This window comes from Pyrus communis, chromosome 16 (genome assembly GCF_041283825.1).
Source record: "Pyrus communis isolate YQ-2024b chromosome 16, ASM4128382v1, whole genome shotgun sequence".
In the NCBI taxonomy this organism is placed as follows: Eukaryota; Viridiplantae; Streptophyta; class Magnoliopsida; order Rosales; family Rosaceae; genus Pyrus; species Pyrus communis.
Window position 1 is genome coordinate 9695190 of NC_142580.1, and position 15599 is coordinate 9710788.

General features: G+C 35.7%; 2 protein-coding genes across 2 annotated transcripts; both read left to right on the forward strand.

Annotated features, from left to right (window-relative positions):
• The first annotated feature begins 2966 nt into the window (after positions 1–2966).
• On the forward strand, positions 2967–7213 carry LOC137730792 (importin subunit alpha-2). The gene is made up of 11 exons (XM_068469751.2): positions 2967–3384; positions 3540–3636; positions 3753–3844; positions 3933–4064; positions 4170–4355; positions 4448–4611; positions 4700–4778; positions 5315–5443; positions 5921–6048; positions 6137–6511; positions 6641–7213. The coding sequence occupies exons 1-10, from the start codon at positions 3175–3177 to the stop codon at positions 6507–6509; spliced, it is 1590 nt and encodes a 529-aa protein (XP_068325852.2). The 5' UTR covers positions 2967–3174; the 3' UTR covers positions 6510–6511; positions 6641–7213.
• A 3690-nt stretch (positions 7214–10903) lies between these two features.
• On the forward strand, positions 10904–12211 carry LOC137732237 (GATA transcription factor 15). The gene is made up of 3 exons (XM_068471538.2): positions 10904–11402; positions 11499–11630; positions 11722–12211. The coding sequence occupies exons 1-3, from the start codon at positions 11370–11372 to the stop codon at positions 11977–11979; spliced, it is 423 nt and encodes a 140-aa protein (XP_068327639.1). The 5' UTR covers positions 10904–11369; the 3' UTR covers positions 11980–12211.
• Positions 12212–15599: the final 3388 nt, after the last annotated feature.

Sequence of the window (15599 nt, forward strand, 5' to 3'; positions counted from 1 at the left end):
ACAATAATTCTTGCTAAAATAATATGTTGATTGAGATTAAAAACCTGACAAGTAAGATGAAAGGTAAGATCTAGTATGTGCCATAATTAAATAGGCAACTTAAAAAATAAATTTTATGTAAGTGAAGAAGTAAAATACTTGGAATGATAATCCTTGCTTGTTAATTTCTCGCACCAACTTGTCCGCCTAATTTGTTAAATGTGTATTCATTTTGGCTGCCTCAGTTCGGCGCTCATAAAACCACTTATGTAGAATATTCATTCTTAACTACTCAAGAAAATGAGTGATAGGTAGTTTACGAGCATCTCTGGTGATTGCATTGAGACATTCAGCAATACTTGTTGTTGTGATGCTGTACTGTTTTCCATCAAAGTAGGCACACTACCACTTTTCATATCTAACTGAATGGAGATAATTACCCACCTCAGCATCAACTTTATATATTTCAGCCATAAGACAATTAAATTCAGGAACACGATATGCCTTAGCAACTGTAGAATACAATTTGTGTGCTTTCTCATGCTTAAAATAGTGCCTAAGGTTTTGACTTAAATGGAATATGCATGCACGATGATGGTCATTGGGAAAAACAGATGAGAGAGCCTTTCGAATGCTTTCATGTTTATCACAAACGAACACTAAGTCATCAATTTCCCCAATTGCTTCCCATAGTTTTGTCAAAAACCAATTCCATGATGCGTCATTCTCTAAATCTCCAACTTCGAATGCTAGAGGGTATATTTATTTATTGTCGTCCATGCATGTGGCAACATAGTTCCAAGATATTTACCCTTTAAAAATGTTTGGTCAACTGTTATTACCAACATAATATCACTTCGAAATCCTCTTATGCAAGGTCCAAGTGACATGAAACAATACAAAAAACAATTATTCTCATCAGTTTCAATATGTGTTATCGTACCTGAATTTTTGGCTTCAAACACATCAAAATAAGATGGAAGTAGTGCGTAAGCTTCTTCCGGTTATCCCTTAACCAACTCCGATGCATGTTCCCTAGCTCTCCAAGCCTTCACATAACTTATACTCACACATTTGTCCTTTCGTATGTCATCGATGATGTCACGTGGTCTATGTACTCGTGATGCACTCTCATACTTAGACTTTATGCATTGACCAGTAAGAGAGCTACTTGCTTGTCGATGATGGCGATTAATAACATCCAATGACCATGAGTGCATAGCAACGTATTTTCTAACCTTGAAATATGAAGATTGTTGTAATTTAGAAGCACAAAATTTCCACTTGTATCCGTCACCAATACAACCAACTTCAAACCTTCATAGCATCAATACCCAACTTTTTTTTTTAAATCCTCCTTAGTCTCGTACAATTGACCAACAACTAAATTTTCATCTGAATTGCACAGGTCCGACACTTTACCCTTGTGACCATCTGATCGGTTAGAGCTGGGTTCGTCAAATTGCATATTAATAGGCACATCATCATGCACCATGCTTTCAGAAGGCAACTCGTTGAACTCAACATTATCTTGGAACACATTATCAGACTCCATATGTGGCATATTCTCAAATTCTTCATGATATGATGCATGCTCAAATTCTTGATTTGCCAAGTCGTTATCTAAATCATGTCGCACATTATCTTCAAAATCACCTTGAGTAACAAAGTTGAGATCCGTTTGCAATGGGTCTTGTTCGAAGTTAGATGGAGCTTGTTGATTGATCCCACTTTCGAAGAAAATACTTTCTACTTTAATGTAACACATAATGGAATCTTCCAAGACCTTGAAAGGTTTTCAAAAATAAATGCCTTGACATCATCATCATCATCAACTATATCTACATGCCATGTAGTTTCCATTGTGTTATATATGACTTTCATAGTTACCTCATATTTATTTGGGTCCACATTTACAATACCATGTACTTTCTTCTGAAGTTCCACAAATATAATTTTATCTGAAACAAGTAATCCTCTCGTTTTGCAATTTTTATATTGAGTTAGTCCACCTCCCACCATAGTTCACCAAAATTGTCAAACTAGACATTTTCATGAAAATAAGCAAAACAATAAAAAAATAAAAAATAAAATGACATAAACAGATAGTTGAAATAAACAAAACAGTACGCAAAACAATAAGAAAAAGTAAAACCATATGCAAGCAAACATGTAATTGAATAAAGATAGTTCCAATCACAAAGCCTAACAAAAAATATAAACTAATAAACTAGTGTTGCACAAATTGTTTTGTATAAAAGTTTCTTAATATGTGATGAACTACTCCAGACAATACAAAAATCAAACTATCGTATCTCGCAAACAAAATGCAAAAAAAAAAAAAAAAAAAAAAAAAACAAAAAAAAAAAAAGTGCTTCAACCATGTAAACAAAATCTGGGATACGATACTGCTGCTTTAACCATGTAAAAAAGAGGCAGTAGGTCCAATTTGTAGGTTCTTAATATAATACGATTTTATTAACTATTGTACCAAAAATCTGCTTTAAACATGTTTGCCAGATTATGTTTGCATTCAGAAGGAAGAAACTACAAGATCAAAGAGACAACGTAGACAAGGGAAAATGTAAGAAAAGTAACCATCTATACTCATCGTCATTTAGGGCTGCACATGTCTCCATTGTTTCTTACATCTAGGGTTTTGCCGTTAGGTTTTCTAATTCCTCATCTAATAGGGTTTTGGTTTTTTAGGTTTTTTAGTTTTTAAAATTGAGAGCTATTTGTATCTACTTAAATTAAATTTTGAATATATTTAGAAGTTTTTATAAAAATTGACATATTTAAAATTAAAGGAAAATTAATGAAATTTTTTTGAAAACTTTGAGTTTTAATTAAAATGACAAACAAATGTTGTAAGTAAATAGTATCAGAAGTGACTTTTTAAAGTAAAAATATCATTTCCGTTAAAAGTGAACAATACCGAGTATTGTTAAAACTTCTTAAAATTAAAGGCTAATTTTTTGCTATTTATGATAAATTCTCTTATAAAATCCCGAAAAGAAAAAAAATATATAATTTCTTTCAAACCCCGAATCAGGCCTGTAGGAACCCTTCTCTCTCCCTCAGTCCCCCTCTCAGAGAAGTCCCATTTCTAGGGTTTTCTGTTGCTGTCCTCCTCCGTCTCCGACCGATTGGGAGCACGATCAGTCCCTGTTAGACGTACTCAAATCATACGGCATGTCGCTGAGGCCGAGCGCGAGGACCGAGGTCCGCCGGAACCGCTACAAGGTGGCGGTGGACGCCGAGGAGGGACGTCGCAGGAGAGAGGACAACATGGTGGAGATCCGGAAGAGCAAGCGCGAAGAGAGCTTGCTGAAGAAGCGTCGCGAAGGCCTCCAAGCCCAGCAGTTCGCGCCATCTCTCCAGCCCTCAAATCTTGAGAAGAAGGTAATAGTTTTGCTAGGGATTTTTCGTCGCCGATCTCTTTAATTATGGATTTGAATGGATCCGACTTTAGCCATTTAGGGTTTTGATTTAATGTTTTGAGCAATAGGGTAAAATTCACTTTATTGGTACTCATGTGGGTTTGTATATGATTGCAGTTAGAGAGTCTTCCTGCCATGGTTGCTGGGGTTTGGTCTGACGACAACAATTTGCAGCTGGAGTCCACTACGCAGTTCAGAAAACTTCTTTCGATTGGTAATTTACGTGATTAAGATTTCTTTGAGTTGTTTCCTTTGTGTTTGTGTTTAATGTTTTTAGTGTACATGAAAAATTGGTAGTGTTGATTATAATCTTATTTTTTGAACTTGTAGAACGAAGCCCTCCGATTGAGGAAGTTATCCAATCTGGAGTGGTTCCTCGCTTTGTCACGTTCCTCATGAGAGAGGATTTTCCACAACTTCAGGTTCGAATTGGGTTCTGTGTTGCATTGTTATTTATGATTGTCTGTGCTTTTGTTTATTTGTGTTGATGATTTATTTGATTTCGTCTAGTTTGAGGCTGCTTGGGCTCTTACAAACATAGCGTCAGGAACCTCAGAGAACACCAAGGTGGTGATTGAGCAGGGGGCAGTCCCAATCTTTGTAAAGCTTCTTGCTTCTCCGAGTGATGATGTTAGGGAGCAGGTATATTTTAATACTTATTGGCTCTGTTTGTTGGTCAGTGTATTGATTGTAATTCACCACATAGATTATACTGGGCTCTTTCTGAAATTTATTCTGAAATTGTAGGCTGTGTGGGCATTGGGAAATGTTGCTGGTGATTCCCCTAGATGCCGTGATCTTGTCCTTGGCAGTGGAGCCTTGATGCCGTTGCTGGCTCAGTTGAATGAGCATGCAAAGCTTTCAATGCTGAGAAATGCAACATGGACTCTGTCTAACTTTTGCAGGGGCAAGCCACAGCCTCCATTTGACCAGGTTTGTGTCTTGTACTTTCCAATGTTTGGTATTCAAAAAAGTTGTTTGATTACTCTTCCGGCATCTTATTAACTTTAGTGTCTCATTATTAGGTGAAGCCAGCACTTCCAGCTCTTGAACGTTTAGTTCATTCCAATGATGAAGAAGTCTTGACAGATGCCTGCTGGGCACTTTCATATCTCTCTGATGGTACGAATGACAAAATCCAAGCTGTGATTGAGGCAGGTGTCTGCGTCCGACTTGTGCAGCTCCTCTTGTGAGTGTTACACTCCTGATCTCTGTGCTTTTAATTCTCTCTTATGGCCCATGATACCGATGGTTTGTTTTTTTTTTTTTTGTTTCAGACATCCATCTCCTTCTGTTCTCATTCCGGCACTTCGCACTGTTGGTAATATTGTGACTGGAGATGATCTTCAGACTCAGGTATCAGGACCTTGAATTTGTTTTTCACTTACATTTTGATTTACTTGTTTTATTTATGAAATATGTTTTAGAATCATATATTTATCGTTTTTAACTCAAGGCTATTACCTGACGCAGTTAAAACTAATTATCCTTTTACGTCAAAATAAGCATTTTTCAGTAATTTGAAATTATGGTAAACAGAGAACCTAATTGGAAAACAATGTCGGTCATGTCATACACATATTGGATGCTAGTGAACATGTCTACAGATTGTCTGAAAGTCTGAATAAACTTATTTACATCTTATGCGTGTTCAACATATGAATTTGAAGGATTTTTTGTTTTAGGTATAGACCATTATAATGACTTAATGAGAAAGAAATCCCTTTGTGGTTGAATCATGGTGATCGTTAGGCTATTAATTGTGCCCTAATTACTAAATCTGACTTTACCATTATGTAATGTCATCTTTGCTGTCATCTCAACTTGCTATCCATTTTTTTTAATTTTTAATTTTATTTTTTACGATCATGACTCGCAATCGTTTTCTTCAGTGTATTATTAACAATGGTTCACTCCCATGCCTTCTGAGCCTGTTGACTCATAATCATAAAAAGAGCATCAAGAAAGAAGCTTGCTGGACAATCTCAAACATTACAGCCGGAAATAGGGATCAAATACAGGTAATCATTGTAAAATAGGTTATTGTATTGATTCTCCTCATCGCTAATATTGGCTACTGATGGCTTTACACTCTTATAGTATGTTCTCAGAGTATTCTTGTGTATTGTTTTATGCATGTTACAATAAATCTCTTTTTTAGAATATTGGAGTTTTCTGAGTGGACGTTTTAGCATTTTGTCAGTATCTACTATCCTAAGTTCTTAACATGACATGTCCAATCTAACATTGAGACTGATGGTTTTATTTTCGTAGTATCAACCTTTTCCGTTTAAGTTTGGGGGAAAAGTTCATCATACTAGAGTGGTATATGAGAATCTCAGTTTATGTGGGAGCTTTAAGTAGATAATATGCCGCAAGTATGCAAAGGTTGATTGTTTCAATTATCATGTCTTATAGAAGTGACTCTTTTGAAAACCTATCCTTTGCAACTGTGTTCATGAAATTTTCTTATCCATGTTTTCTAAAAAATGACGCAGTCTGTAATTGAAGCTGGTTTGATCGGTCCTCTGGTCAACTTGCTTCAACATGCTGAGTTTGACATAAAGAAAGAAGCTGCATGGGCAATTTCAAATGCTACTTCTGGTGGAACTCCTGATCAAATCAAGTGAGTGATCTCTTAATTTCCTTCTCCAGGCCCTCTTGGTTCTCTAGTATGGGTTCATATTAAGTGTATTTTTTCTTTATGGTGTCAGGTACCTGGTTGGCGAAGGCTGTATAAAACCATTGTGTGATCTTCTTGTATGCCCTGATCCAAGGATCGTTACTGTCTGTTTAGAAGGGTTGGAGAACATTCTGAAGGTTGGGGAAGCTGAAAAAGCTGCGGGTAACAGTGGAGAAGTTAACTTGTATGCCCAGCTGATTGATGATGCTGAGGGTCTAGAAAAGATTGAAAATCTACAGAGTCACGACAACACTGAGATCTATGAGAAGTCTGTAAAAATTCTTGAGACATATTGGTTGGAGGAAGACGAAGAGACATTACCAGCAGGAGATGGTACCCAGCAAGGCTTCCGCTTTGAAGGGAATGAGGTTCAGGTTCCATCTGGTGGATTCAACTTTAGCTGAAGGTATGCAAAGCCCATCCAAGATCGATGTGGTTTGGCATGTAACGATTGATGGTTATCCTAAACACGGCGACTGGTTCAACAAGTAATTGTCTCCCTGTTATTTACTGTTTTGGTTTCCGAAAATTGCAGGGGCTTTTAATTGAATGGAGCAGAAGTTCTGATGAGGGTCAAGTTTTGGGTCAAGTCTGGTCAAGTTGGAGTGGGTCGGCGGCATCTCTAGTGTCTGGTTTCAGTCTGGTCCGGCGACCATCGTGGACAGAGATGCCAAGGGTGGGTCAGGTCAGTATATTCTACTATGACCGAATAAGAAGAGATTGAGTTGTGGCACATGACGTTTGGTCGGGAGGGGTCATCATCGCTGCCTCGTACCTTGAAATACTATGGAAGTGTCGTAGAGGCTCGTTGCTGCGTGAACAGGGCCCTTGAACGAATGTGCTGGTGAGGGTTTTCTTGAATGCAGCATTGAGTCCGATCTTTTTTTTTATAATTTGGAGTCAATAGTTTGTATGAGTAATTTTTTTTTTTCCTAAAGAGTCGATGATTTGTTTTGCCTTGTCGAGTGAATATAGAATTGAACTCCTCATTTTCTGGTGTATTGCAAGGAAAATGATCAGGGGTGTTTTAGTAATATGACATTGTGATTATTGTATTATATTCTTTCCATATTTCCAACTTTTATAGCTTGGGCCTTGTTAGGTTTCACCTCTAGCTTTTTTGTTTTTGTTTTATTGTTTAGAACAAACGATATTATTAACATTAAGAGATGAGAGAGTGAATTAAACTTTACAATGGGCCAACTATAATAATTTGGTTTAGATTCGTCTTTGGTGAGAATCAAACACAAGTTCTTTTGCTTTCAAGTAAAGAGGAATACAATTAGATCAGATGACGAAGTGTTGGTTTGACCTCTATAGTTCGCAACTAGTTTCAGCGTCCTGCTGTCCACTTGTTTTGTTAGATGATCTTTGAAGAATCTCGGTCTTTTATATAGACCCTCTGGGCCAGGGTATTAAATTTTTTTGCTGCGATTTTATTTTATAAATAATAGTAAGGAGATTAAATTTTTTAAATTAAATGGCATACCTAATGATGTGTTGTTAATAAGAAATAATTACGAGAATCCAGACCAGCAAACCGATATTTTTACTGTGATTTTATTTTATAAATCATGGTAAGGAGATTAAATTTTTTAAATTAAATTGCATACCAAATGATATGTCGTTAATAAGAAATAATTACGTTAATCCACACTTGATTTATAATATATCATTTACAACCACATCATTTACATCTATAAATTTAGTTTAAAACAAAATTAATCTCCTTAACATTACTCTTATTTAATTATGAACCTGCTTTTTTCTTTTTCTTTTTTATGTTTTTGTGGGCGTGTGAATTGTTGTGATGTTCTTTCCCTGCCTTTTTCAGAAGCCCAACTTTTCATTTTCTTGCAATTTGCACCAGACAAGAGCATAAAGAGAGCGACTGTTTGGGCTCGCTATTCAATAGTAAAAAACCTCTCTGAATTTGTCTGTATGGTAACATCATTGGGAATTTGAAGATTGACCTAGCCTAGCAGCACGCATGCTGATTCTGCAATATATAATTGGGATAATTACATTTTTACCTTTGTATTTTGAGGCAGGTAACAATTTGGGACATGTCTTTTGTAATAAGACAGTTTAGTATCATTAAGTTTCAGAATGTTATACTACTGACCTTCATTCAGTCAAACTATAAGCTAATGTAGTTTTTAGAAGAATAATAAAAAAAAAAATAAAAAAAAACTATAAGCTAATGCTATTATTTTTAATTAATACAACACTGGTAAGCTTATATTTTGCTTATATGAATATTAGATTAATGTCATATAAGTTATTATTCATCTTTATTAAAGTTGTTATTTGTTGTCCATATATAGCCTAGTGTTGATCTGTTTGTCATGTATACGGCTCTATGCAGGTAAGTAAAACATGGGTCAACTGTTAGACTAGACAAAAGTGTAGGAATTTGTAAAAGGTTAATAAACGTGTTCAATTATCTTAATAAATAGACCAAAATGTCACTAACCCTTGAACCAAGGTTCAATTTGATTAATAGCCTCGTGGTAACAGGGTTATCGAAAAATAATCTACGTAGCAAAAAAAAAAAAAAAAAGAATTTAAATCTCTATGGTGAAGTCTGTTAGGAGTTAAGCTCAAAATTGAAAATGTCGTTAACTCTTTGTTAATTGTTAGCACATGAGACTCACGTATGAGACTAAAATTATAAAGTTAGTCTCACATATAAGCCTCACATGCTAACAATTAACATAGAGTTTCGTTTTAACCTCATACATATGACTCACATGCTAATTATTAACAAAAAATTGACGAAATTTCAAATTTTAAATCTTAATCCTAACAAGCTTCACTACATGAGCTTATTAAATTCCTTTTAACCATATGAGCTTCCAACTTTCCTACCACCACGGAAAAAAACAGCAAGAAATGGAAATGAAGAGTTGGATAAAAAAAAGTTGAAATTAGGATAGCAAGCAAGTGAATAGGGAAATGTGTGTGTAGTGTGGTCCAGGATTATCATAGGGTTGTGGTGGAAAGAAACAAAAGGTGGCCCATCACCAGGACCTCTCATTTTCCTTCGTAATATCATTTAACATTTTATATTAAAATATTGTCTGTCTGGCAAATTTTTGTCTCTTGTTTCCTTCCCAATGGGAATTAGATATTCTTCGGATCTCCTCGCTGGGAATTCAAGAGATCAATGAATAATAATTGTTTATAAAAAATCATGCGGTTACAATTAAATATTTTTTTATATTTTCAAAAATAAAGTAGTCTCATTTTGTATGAAAAATATAAATAAATAAAAAATTATAATCGTACAATCTTTGATAAACAGTTAATATTCATTGATCGCCAAATTCTAGGAGGGGATCGGAGAGGATCTAATTCCCTATCTATGATCTATCTAATATCTATACAAGCCTTGCCAACAGGGATCAAAAGAGGCCCTCTTTGGTCTTTTCCCTTCGTTTCATCCAATCTTTTTTTATTGGTTTGTGATTAGTGTGAGTTTTGGTTTGTGATTAGTGTGGTAATGAGATGAGATTAAGAGGATAATAAAGCTCATCTTTTACGTGTGGCTTGAGGGAGCTTACTTGGTTTATCCACGGCCACTCGCCGACTTTGTTCAATAGTGACTAGTTCTAGAGATTTCCCCATGCTTCTTCAAATTCCTCAACCCTTCACCAAAAACAAACAAAATTATGTATTGGGTTCCGTGAGTAATGTTACGGATATCATATTTTTATATTACATTTTGTATAAGATGTAACATTACAAGTGATGTAAAAAAACACATTTTTCAGCTCTAAATCACAATTTTCTTGCCATTGCTTTACCATTACCTTGAGAGAATTTTTCTTTTTTCACAATTGCAATTACCAACCATTGCAAGGAATTCAATTCTTACTGATTATTGCTCAATACCCAAGTGGACTTATAAAATTAATCATGATTAAGTGTATTGAGAACACGACCTTGTATACAGAGTATAATAATACAATTCATTTGAAACTTGAAAAAGAAATTTTCATTCAACTGTATTATAACACTTAGTGTAGCAGGCCGTGTTCTCAACATACTGAAAATTTTCTCTATTACTTGAGCTTGAGAAAATTTGTCAAAAGACTATATTTCAAATAAATTATCCCATAACTAGGTAATTAGTAACTCCCATCATAATTTAATATCCTTTGTAGCAAACAACGGGAAGAAAATTCAAATTCAAAAACTCATAGTAAATTAGAAACTAGAATTAGAAATGGCATCGAATGGCTTCCCGGCAATATTCAATTCACTTAACCTTAGTATATAAATTCAGTTTATATAATACAACAATAAATGGATGGAAAATTGAAGGGATCCCATTGAAATTAAATCCCAAAAAAGGAGGTGGCATGCTTTAAAATCAATTTTAATTTTAATTATTTATATTTGGTAATCATCATTAATTTATTAAGTTTTATAGAAATTTGGATTTGCCGCCAACGAAAAACATGGTTTGAGAGCCCCAATCTCAAAAGCAAGTTTGACCTATCCAACGGTGCAGAACCAACAATCTCTCTGACTCAGTCGTGACTCGCTCCCGCCACAATCTCACCACCTCATCCCCCTCTTTCTTTTCCACTTTAACCCAACAATAATTATTTTAATTTAAAAAAAAAAAAAAAAAATCCAAATCCCAAATCCAATTTCGGAATGTGGCGCCCTTTTTTTCCCCTCAATTCACCAACCTTTTGGCGCGGTTGCCTCCCGTTGGATCAAATGTGTGGTTTCTTCCACAACCGTGGGTATTTTTGTCATTTCCATTTACCCGGGCTAGGGTTTCGCGTCTCATTTATATAAGGGGGCAATTTTCAGATCAGCCGCGCGGCGCGTTCGAGTGTGGGTCGGTTTGATTCCTCATTTTCCCTTCTCACTGCGCATCTCTCTCTCTCACTACCTCTCACTGCCTCTCTTCCTTTCTCTCTCAACCTTCTCTCACCGCATGTGAGTTTAGTCTGAGTATTTAGCCTCTTCATCCCAATCACCGCACGCCTCCATTGCTAGCCTCCTCTGTTTTGCTTGCTTTTTTTTCACTGTGCTTTTTCGAAAAGCTGCTATAAGCACTTTTGATCTCAGCTTCTGAGTTGTGATCGATCTCTTTCCTTCTTGTTCCTCTGTTTTTTCCATAGCTTGGGTTCTCTGAGTCACTAAAGCTTCTTACTTGACCAGAAACCATTCGATCAAATTGATCGCGACCCAGTTCGATTTCCTACTCGTTCTCAACCGGGTTTGTCTCAGATCTTCATAATATGTCATACAGAATGTTGGATCCAAGCGATAAAGTGAGTTTATTTGATCCAGAGCTTTCATTTGATCTGGGTTTTTATATTTTGATCCGGCTAGTTACTGATCGGATCGGGTTTCTGTGTTTTCTGCAGGGATCGGAGTCGGACGAAATGACTATCAAAACCCCAGATGCCGGTTCCTCGGAGGAAGGCTTTAAGAAAACCTGCGCCGACTGTGGAACCTCCAAAACTCCTCTGTGGAGAGGCGGTCCGGCGGGCCCAAAGGTCATTTCACAACCCATAAGCCCTTGATTATGTTTTAAATTCCTCTTTTGGGTTTTGTTGATCTGATTCGTGTATTGTTTGTGCTTTTCAGTCGCTTTGTAATGCGTGCGGGATCAGAAGCAGGAAGAAGAGGAGGGCTATTTTGGGATTAAACAAAGAAAACCCCAACGATAAAAAGGGCAAGAAGAACAAGCAGCTCGGCGACGGCTTGAAGCAGCGGCTGTTGGCTTTGGGAAGAGAGGTTTTGATGCAGCGATCGACGGTGGAGAGGCAGCAGAGGAAGCTCGGCGAGGAGGAACAAGCGGCGGTTCTGCTGATGGCCCTCTCATATGGCTCTGTCTATGCTTAGCCTATGTTAGGATTAATATTAAGCTATAAGTAATAAGTAATTAATTAGGGAGAAACGGCAATTCTAACCTCCATTTTTCAGTGTAATTTCACCCCCACTCCCTCCTGTTATCTTGTCTCTTTTATTAGTGGAAATTTACTTTGTTCTTTATTTTTGAGAGTGATTGAGCAAATGTAAGAATTTTGGAAGATCTTGTTCTAATTTTGCTGACATAATTCTACTAGTTTTGGTATTCGATGCTGTTTTCTCACTTCGTTGTATGTGGATATTGCAAGAATTTTTTGTCGCTTTCATGCTTGTTTCCCCTTTTGGCCCATCAACAAATACTAACCCACTAAAAAGGTGCAAAATGAAAGCTCTCTCGTACTGAATGGGAATGTTTTCCTGCAAATTTCCCTTTTTATTCTGTTTGGCAACTGAGAAAATTGGGTGAGAGTACCAAGAGTTTCGGTGGGAAATGACATTTGTGAACAAATAGAGGGAAATTCAGAAAAAGATTTGATCTTTTCTTGGTTTCTAGAGGGAGAATTAGATCAAGTAGAGGGAAATTCAAAAGATTTTAGTATTTTTAGCAGTGTTGACTGTTGATGAACATCTATGTGACCTTTAAGGAAGATGAAACAAGAAAGAAATATTGATGTATAATTTAAACAAATCTAAGTTACGGGGCAGAAGATTTGAACTTTTAGTCAACTTGATAAAACATCCCGAACGAGCGCCTGTATATTAGTCAATTCGAAACCATTTAGCCTAAGGTTATCTCTAATGTTTTAGCCTAAAGTTATAAAGTTATATTTGACTTCAAAAGTTATTTCATTTCTATTGCATATTTTAACTTTTAACTCTTATGCATTGGACATAATTTGAACACAAGCTAAACGTTTGCTTTATTTTTAATTTACTTCAAATCATGAACCACCATAACGCTTACATTTTATTTTATGACATAGAAAACCATCATCGGCGTTTTCCTCGCCGATTCCACAAGTGCTTAACTAAGACCAAATTCATCCTGTGATGAAGCTAATCGGGTTGAATGTACCTTGAATGAAAAGAAAGGTATGCATTTTATTGATAATTTTGTTACTAAATTTCAGCAAGACATAAGATTATGGCCATTGAATACATGCAAGGGTGCAACTCTTTGGAAGTAAAAATTGTAGCAACTTGAAATAAAATAGCCGTTAAGAATTTTGTGAGATGCCATTGAATCATGGCAGAAAATAAATAAAGCTGGCCATCAATATTTGAAATAATAATTTTTTTTTTTTTTTGGTATAATCCAATGACAATCCCACTTTAACGCGAGAGTTAAACTTCAATCAAATATGTATTGACACTTGACTTCAAAGTCATATATAGTCTCAAATTTTCAAGTGCACAGGAGAGCGATTAAATCAAATATGACTTTTAACTCTAAATTTTTTAACCCATTGGAGAAGGCCTAGATACCAAATTAATTAGATTGAAAAAGGTGATTAACAAAAAGTATGAAATGCAGTGTCATGCATGCATGTAATTACTAATTTAGGTTTGATCATGATTGTTATATGATGAAGAAGCTAGATCCTTGTAGCGCCATAACTATTGGTGAATAAGCCCTTACTAGTCAGACTCATAATACAAAGACAGGAAATCAAAGGCTGGTCTTTTTCTTTCCAAAAGCTAAATCCTGCAGTAACTTGTTTTATATTGTGAGCCACCCTATCAAGCAACGCCGCCGTCACTGCACCTACACAAGCTGCTTTTAATCCGCAATTATAACGTGAGATATGTTAACTTGTTTCATGTAAGTTTTTCTCTTGTAGATGAGTCAAGGCAATATTTTCTTTCTTATATTGTACATTTTGAATTGAAAACCGCGAATGCATACACAATGTATAAAGATTATGCGCTTGGGATGGTTTGTTGTTGCCTAAAAATGTTCCAAGTTGACCACCTAGCTATTACGAGGAAGGAATGAAACGGTGAGAAATTTTGGATAAGTAGTTTTTAGTTTCGATTCGTAATGGAGCAAGAATGAAGTGGTGTAGGAGGAAGCAACGAAAAGGCGAGAAAAGAAAATATGCGTATGGATGAAATGGTGTGGAAGCATTTAGACTTAGTCTACTGAAGAGACAAAGGTATTTTTGTCATTTTCGTTGTGCAGGTTGAAAAAAGAGAGGAGGAGGAACAGTAAAACGGGAGGCATTTCTGTCTTTAAATTGTACTTAGGAACAATGTTTTTCTCATTGCGCTTTACTATATATAATTTCCTTGTTTTGTGACTTATGTCATGGTGGACATATATATAAGACTAAATCTATCAAAAGAATTAGTACAATATGCTTAAAGCTAAGCGCAACAGCCAAATATGTTTCCCCGCTTTTATGTCAACACTATTATTTTAGACAACTTTGCTGCCAGATGGTGCATGGTTAACTTAATATTTAGGTACTCAATATTCTTATTTACTTTTTGTTGCGTATTTAGCAGACCTGCATAAATATTCTATGATCTCTTCTTCTTCTTATTATTATTATTATTTTTTCCCTTGAACCAACTGAACTAAACGCATCATTTTAGTGTATCTCCAACAAAACTGAAAATACTCAATTCATGCTGAAATTGTCACATAAATCACACATCTAAGCAACTGTTATGTAATTGTGATCGTCATGTATGGAGAAAACTTTGAGTGCAGCAATACATGTTAGATGACGTGAAAACGCATATGACAGACCATTTGGCGAATGCATGAAAATCGCAGCTCTACGGATGAAGGCACACAAGGATGCAAGAGGGTTCGGGTCTCCCGTGATTTGATCGTTCATCGTACATCATGCGGTCAGTTTTTGTTACGTACTATTTATATTTAATTTTAAATTTTAAATTTCAAATGATTTCTGACCTTATGATGTAGGATAAACAGGCATGATCACGAGATCTCCTGAATCCTCAAGAAAAGGATCGTCGTCGGATCATTTTCCTCTTTCTTCGTTAAACATGATCGACCCCTTTGCACTACGGGGTCCCTCATACTGTCAAATGCCCCTCTTGTTAAGCCCAACTAAAAAGACTTTAAAATCTGAGGAAGACATAAGGGCGAAAATGAGATCGTGGTCCAAGGCATTTTGGTCTGCAGTGGTTCAAGCTCAAAGCTCAATGTTTGAGACAATCCCATAGTCCATAAGTTTTGTGTTATAGAAAGATATAAGTGAGCCTTATTCTTGATGATCAAGAGGCCCAAAATTAAACCTTTGTACGTTTATATGGAAAAGGCAAAAATAGTGAAGCTTTCGTAATACCCAAATTGTCATTTTCTTATTAAAATTTCAGAAAAATAAAATAAAATCAATTACCACACGCGCAAGCGTGTGGCAAGATACTAGTATCGTTTAAAAATTACACTATTCAGATTTGATATGTAAGAAATCATTTCTGCTTAATTAACACATATGCGAAGTTGATATGTAAGAAATCATTTCTGTTTAATTAACACATATGCGAAGTATCTCACTTGAAAGAATTCATGTTTACGTAACAATTTCTACGTCAAAAAATATTTTTTACATGTAATGAAAGAATCATGCATATGCATTTTAGTGAGTGTTCAATTCTAATCGATTCTACGATGTAGA